This window comes from Miscanthus floridulus, chromosome 18, assembly GCF_019320115.1.
Source record: "Miscanthus floridulus cultivar M001 chromosome 18, ASM1932011v1, whole genome shotgun sequence".
Taxonomy (NCBI): Eukaryota; Viridiplantae; Streptophyta; class Magnoliopsida; order Poales; family Poaceae; genus Miscanthus; species Miscanthus floridulus.
The window spans coordinates 24,234,470-24,241,579 of NC_089597.1; the positions used below are offsets into that span (position 1 = coordinate 24,234,470).

At 44.1% G+C, this 7,110-nt stretch overlaps 1 protein-coding gene across 1 annotated transcript; it reads right to left on the bottom strand.

The window, feature by feature from the left end:
- Window positions 1–661: 661 nt before the first annotated feature.
- Window positions 662–3,802, bottom strand: LOC136521765 (F-box protein At2g26160-like). Its single transcript, XM_066515541.1, has 2 exons — window positions 3,583–3,802; window positions 662–2,041 (listed from the first exon to the last, which is right to left on the bottom strand). The coding sequence occupies exon 2, from the start codon at window positions 2,027–2,029 to the stop codon at window positions 902–904; it is 1,128 nt and encodes a 375-aa protein (XP_066371638.1). The 5' UTR covers window positions 2,030–2,041; window positions 3,583–3,802; the 3' UTR covers window positions 662–901.
- Between the last annotated feature and the right edge of the window lie 3,308 nt (window positions 3,803–7,110).

Below are 7,110 nucleotides of genomic sequence, written 5' to 3' on the forward strand. Positions count from 1 at the left end.
CAGATACGAATTCTGCCACCACCTACCAAGATCAGCGCAATAAGGGAACCTGGTGATGATTCCAAGGGCGAGGGTGCCACCAGCTTAAAGAAATGAGAATTATAATATCTGTTGTTTGAATTGAACCACGTGGTGGCTAGCTTAGAAAAGTCCAGTGTGGCCTTGGAAAAAGGGTTCATCAGTGAGCATCAAAACCCTATGAGATTAAAAAAAAATATACATCTCAAGACGAAACAATTGTGCATTAAGTCCGTCCAGAAGAAGCTAACGTTATGATTTTGTAGATGAAGAAAATCTCTCAACCAAATTTGACGCTCCTCAGTAGCTGCACAGAACGAACTCCGCAAATTTTGACAAACGAAAACAAAGACTCCAGAAGAACAAAAACAAAAGCACGCAGAATCCAATGATGCGATCAAGAATTCAAAGACAAATTCCACCCCAATATGGTCGGTTCATCTGAGGGCAGCAATATCAAGAATTTGTTGGCCGCTGGAAGAGCAATGCATATGATGAAGCAAGAAATGTGCATCAGATGATGAAGCAAGATATGCATTCAGATACAAATGTGTAAGATACAACCACGGATTACACGTCATACATACATCAGAGCTAGGACTTTTTAAGCACCAAAGCCAGGCATCACCACAGGACAATAGAAGAAAATCAATAACCAGGTCAAGCCATTCTGTGAAATGAAATTCACCTTGGCACACCATCACCATAAGTAAACATTATTATCGAAAATAAGCTCGGTACAATGAAAAACTAGCATAGGAATATACAGCAAATAGATAGATGATACTTTATTCCTGCTGAGTAGCTAATATGGTTCAATAACAGATAACTGGACAGCTAGCATAAGTTTAAGAGTGCAAAAACAGCAAGCTAAGCTGGATGATTACAAAGCATCAGCTGGAAATATCCAAGTTGGACGCCACTGACCACCACGATGCTGTGGCACAGCTGCAGTCTCTGATAACAAGGGTTTGATATTCCCACTTTTCATGTTGTACACACCACTGTCACTAAGAGGATCAGCAGCAAGGTTTGCAGGAAAATAGTCACGCATGAAATATATGCAGTTCTCTTCAACTCCAGTGCACTCCCCAGCAGGAAAAGACTTGGAGCAGTGCATCCCAACAAAGAGAGCTTGGCTACCCAACTCACGGACACATATCCATTGGCCTGGTTTGGTGATCAAATCTGCCTCAAAGACCTGAAACCCTGCAGTGCGATCAGACTCCAAGGGACAAGGTTTTATTTCTGGATTACACCCAATCATTCGTCTCACCATCAACAGTTTACCACAACATTCAACTAGATAACTCAGCAACAAGCACGTGCCGGGCAATGGTTGGGGCAGTCTAAGTGTAAAAGTGGGGTAACTAGTTATGCATCGGATGGATGATATCTTTGGCTTACCATTAAGACCGTAATTAATCTCAAATATTGAAAGCACATTGCCATTAAGACCATACAACTTTCCATTAAAGAAGGTAATATCATCAAGGTGCAACCGCAAGTCAACTGCGATTGGTGGCTGGCAGATACGAAGTCTACCATCACCTTCCAGCGCAACAAGGGAACCTGGTGATGATTCCAAGGGCAAGGGTGCCATCAGCTTATAGAAATGTGAATTATAATATCTGGAGTTTCCATTGAGCCACGTGATGTCTAGCTTAGAAATATTCAGTGTGGCCTTGGAGAAAAGGTTCATCAGTGAGCAATCACCATCACTATTATGCACAAAGAACATCCAGTTGTCAACAGAACCTCTGCAAAAACCCTTATCTGGTATCGGCATTCTGATAATTTTACCATCTGGAATACTCAAGAAGGTCCCGTCAAGGAGGGTAAGCCAAGGAAGCAGTGGGGGCAGGGGATCTAGCTGAGCGTTGGAACGCCATGGGCGGCACACTGCCCTTAGTCGAACACGGTCAGCTAAGGAGGGCAACCGCCTGAGAACAAGCCCCAAAATTTCTGGCAGGAGGTCTGGCCAAGACGAAGATCGTGCCTCCTTCATCATAAAAATGCAGGCCTGAGATGAAATTACACAAGGCTCAGAGTTAACAAACTACAGACATAACAATGTTAACATGAGCAGTGAATCAAGCACCATATACTATGAATAAGGCAGATCAGTTCAAAATAACAGAATGACAAGCTTAGGGTTTCACAGCTTTCAATCCAGTTTGGAATGTGATTCTTGGAATGACTCGTAAAGTGAATTTACATATCTGTCTTTATAGAAGGATTGTCATGACAACATTAAGGATTAAAATGACAAGCTAGAAAAACAAAAGAACAAACTGAAAATTGGCTAAAGCAAGTTCTTTTATCTTAGGCCAATTGGTATTATCTGAAAAGAACATACTAGAGTGATTGACCCTTAACATGAACAAGACATTAGCATCCCTCTATTGTGCACAGAATCATCCTCTAAAATAGTACGGTTAGCTAGCTAGCCATGTTAGTGTCAATGACCATCACTGCATATTCACAGTAAATGATTTAAATGGAGGTGCAACCATTCTGAAAACTAGAGTATACAGGAGCATGAATAGCACAGGTCCACACCAAACGCAGATGCAGCCACTAACCGAAGCCATAAAGATTCACTTGCTCACGATATCCCTCCATTCATGCAGGGAGGGTTCTAACATTTTAAGACTAATAACAGCATTCCAACATTCGTACAGGCCAGAAGCCACATCTGCTGTGCAGCGCATGTAATTGATGGATGCTGGTAGCTGCTAATCCGTTTCCGCTTTGTTTCTGACAGTGGCAGGTTTAATTCAAAATTGTTTCCTAAATCATTCCGTAACCTGGTTCTGCTTCTGCGAGCTTTGTGGGATACAAGTTGGTGCATGATGTCAACACTCAACAGTGCAGACTGCAGACATAGCAAGCAAATTATAATAGACTTTATTTGTGTGCCTAAATGTTTAAAGCAGCGAACAGGGAACTGATTGATGCAACAACTCAGTGGAAAGAAAGTAATTTATCAGAGTGCAGCATGCACAACCATGCTCTGCATGTTTTTTTTTAAGTTCTCATTCATGTGACATACAGTAATCTTGTTCTTCATTTACTCTGCTGATGATACAAATAATTCATGTGAATTTGTGAGTTCAGTAATGCAGATCACTAGGTGTAGCGAAATACATATGTGGTGGTCCTGATCAGACATATATATAATTCAGCTGGCATACAGTAAAGATGGATGAATATATAATTCAGCTGCAAGCAAGCTATAGCTTCAGACCTGAACCTAATCATGCATGATTGCTGGCAGTTTGGAGTTTAGACATGTTACGTGTATATAAAAAAAATGCAGGATTTGGTTTGGAGAGCAGTCAAAATTCAGGGCTTCAGGCCAGAAGAAAATCCCCATCCAAGTACACCTAATTACGACTAGGACTGGCACTCCTACAGCCCCGTCTATCCCGTTCTCGCGCACAAGCAAGTCGGTCTGCTCCTGTCAGGAATCAATCACGGATCCAAATCCATAACAGACAAACCCTAACACCGATGCAACAAACAAATCCACAGGACAAGCAAGTGGTACGAGCCTTATACCTAAACCATTGACGAGGTAGAGGCCGGGGTCTTCTGGTACTGCTGGGCGTGAGGGGGTGAGGACGACGGGGGAGCGGAGGTTGGCGGCGTTGAGGATGACACCAGCGCCTCGTCCGGATCCGTTAAAAAGCTGAGGATGGGGGCGATGGAGGCGGCGGCTCGTCCGGATCAAAACCTGGAGTAGCAGAACGGGACAGGAGGGGCCCTCGGTGATGCGGTGGAGTCGGGAGCCGATCAGTTGCCAATTCCAAGGTTTCTGATTTTTATTAGTTTTACAGTCTATCTACTCAACCACCATTTCAACACACAGATTTTTTTGCAACACAAAATTAAAATTCAATAGCTTCTATCGTTCTTCTGCCTCAAAAAAAAATCACAAATCATATATCGTCATGAATGCCACACTTTGGGGCGCATAAAAGTAGTAGAATCGCATTTTTCTATAATATAATAAAATTTTTCATTACCTTCCTGAAATATCGGGTCAATTATGGTTTTCTCTCGACAAATTTCTTCACGCTGATGTGTCGATGGATCGGGAAAAAAAACTTGATTCGCGGTGGCTATACAGTCCCAGGTATTTCTAGCTTAAGAAGAAGATCTTCTTACGCAGATCGAGAAAACTCTCGAATTCCTGCTCCATCCATACACAGCGGCACCGTAACTCCGTGAGATGAGCTAGCCACAGACTTATGCTTTGAACTAAGCTTTGGACTCCGTGAGATGAGGTGGCCCTCAAGGAGGAGGTCACCGAAGAAGCGCCCGACGCCAAGAAGTCGACCGGGTCGTTCGAGTAGGTAGAGGGTTCTAAAGAAGTCCTCGTAGACCCTAGGAGCACCAAGGGTAAAACGGTGCTCGTTGGCACCACGCTTTCCTCCAAATAGGAAGACGCGCTCGTTGGCTTCCTCCGCGCTAACAGAGTCATCTTTACGTGGAAACCCTCGGACATGCCAGGCATCTCGAGGGAAGTCGCCGAGCATACCTTGAAGATCCACCCAGGCTCCAAGCCGGTGAAGCAACGCCTGCGTCGCTTCGACGAGGAGAAACACAGGGCCATCGGTGAAGAGGTAGCGAAACTTTCGGCAGCCGGGTTCATCGAGGAAGTATACCACCCAGAGTGGTTAGCCAATCCTATTCTTGTATGAAAGAAGAGCGAGAAATGGAGGATGTGTGTTGACTATACGGGTCTCAACAAGGCATGCCCAAAGGATCCGTTTCCTTTGTCGCGCATAGACCAAATAATCGACTCTACATCGGGGTGCGAAACCCTCTACTTCCTTGATGCGTACTCTGGGTACCATCAAATCACGATGAAAGAATCCGACCAACTCACGACATCTTTCATCACCCTCTTCGGATCATTCTGCTATATCTCAATGTCGTTCGGTCTGAAGAACGTTGGGGCTATATACCAGCATTGTATGCTCAAATGCTTCGGGGACCTCATCGGGTGGACCGTTGAGGCCTACGTTGACGACATCATGGTCAAATCCAAACAGGCTGACCACCTTGTTGCCGATCTTGAGTGGACCTTTGCAAAACTCTGAGCGAATGGCATCAAACTTAATCCTGAGAAGTGTGTTTCCGTTAACTTAAGAAGACTGTCACTGTCCGACGACCTTTGACATCTATGCATATGTTTCCGTTAACTTAAGAAGACTGTCGGGTGTCCTCGGGGAACCCCGAATCATCCACGATTTCTGAGCAGGATCACATTATAGAGTCAATGCAGTATTACAACGTTTATTCAAATATCTACACCAGAGTAAAAACATCGGAAGTCTTACAATAACATAATTTATAAAACAGTAGTTTCAAACCTCACAACTAAGTTCGATGATTATTACAAAACAAAATAGTGGAGTGGCATTATAATATAATACAAAACACACAATGAAACTGCCTTGCCCAAGGGCCACACATTTACTTCTCATCGTCATCACAAGGAACAACCGTCATGCAGCACGATCCAAAACAGATCTGCTCATGAGGCTCACCTGCAACAAGGGTCAACGAACCCTGAGTACAAAAGTACTCAACAAGACTTAACCGAAATAAGAATTTATAAACTCAGGAATGCAGGCTCAGGGATTCAAGGTATGGTGTTAGCAATAATCAAAGTTATTTTGCGTAAAAGCTTTTTTAACAAAATTCTTTAATTCGACATTTAAAACTTCATAAAATCATATATAAAGATGACATGATCCATATAGAGATCATGAAACTTCATATCCAACACCTTCACAAACCATTCTCAAGTTTCAGTTATTAAACTACGATGATGAACAGTGAGTTGAGTCTCCATAATTGAGGAGCAACAACGATTCGAACCGATTATAAACCCAGCTGGGAATTCCAGACCACACGATGTCGACGAAATATAGTCGGCAGTCTACCTAGGGGTATGCCCAAGGTAGTAGATTATCGGTAGATAGATGCGCAAGCCCCAAACAAGACGGTGATGCAAGACAGACACGAGGTTTTATCCAGGTTCGGCCGCCAAGAAAGGCGTAATACCTACGTCCTGCGTCTGATTTGTATTGCTGTATGTTAATGAGAGATGTTTTTTAGAGGGGTCCCCTGCCCGCCTTATATAGTCCGGGGGGCAGGGTTACAGATCTGGAAACTAATCCTAGTCAGTTACAATTGCCATATGTGGCCGGATAAGGATTCCTATTCTAACCGACCAGGATCCTGCTTGGTCGCCAAATCCGTCTTGATTTCTTGTGCGGGACTCCGATCAGGTTAACTAGGCTGCACGTCGTTTTTCGGGTGGACTGAACCCATCGATCCGGGCCAGCCCAAGCTTAGCCGTAAGGGTATAGGGGTTAATACCCCCACAGCTAGTCCCCGAGCATCATGTATTATGCTGCGACACGCCATTTTAACCTTCTCCGACAAGCGAGGCTTGAATCCTTGATGCCTCCGACCACCGTCATCACCGGAGAAGTAGGTTGTCCGAAGAATGTATGGTGCTCTTAAGAAAAAAGAAAAAGATTTCTGTCCTGAGAAGTGTGCCCACTTGTATTTCTGAAAAGAAATGTAAGTGGTCTTGAAGTATGACGTCCTTGATCATCAGAAGCGTATGGGTCAAAAAACAAACACATTCACCGCAAGGTGAAGTGTGCCCACTTAGTCCCCGAGCCTGGTAGTAGGTGACATAGGCACGTGGTGCCAGGGTCTAAAAAGAATTCATAGTTTAGTTGAAAACCGAATTGCCGTACAGGCAAAACATGATGCACCGGCAGGTGCATCGTACCGACGTAGTCCCCGAGCTTGCTGGAAGGCAAAGTATGAGCCTTGTAGCAAGGTCTAAAGAAATGTCTCTTAACTGTATGTGAGTACAAATCACATGTAGCCAAGGAGAACCATTATTCAAGCAGTGGTCGGGGCAGTCCCCGAGCATATTAATAATCCTTATAATCATTCAAAGCACAGGGGTCGATTTAAACAAACACATTCACCGCAAGGTGAAGTGTGCCCACTTAGTCCCCGAGCCTGGTGGTAGGTGACGCAGGCACGTGGTGC

Coding starts and splice junctions, on each gene's coding strand:
- LOC136521765 (XM_066515541.1), bottom strand. CDS start 2,029: ATGATGAAGGAGGCACGATCTTCGTCTTGGCCAGACCTCCTGCCAGAA.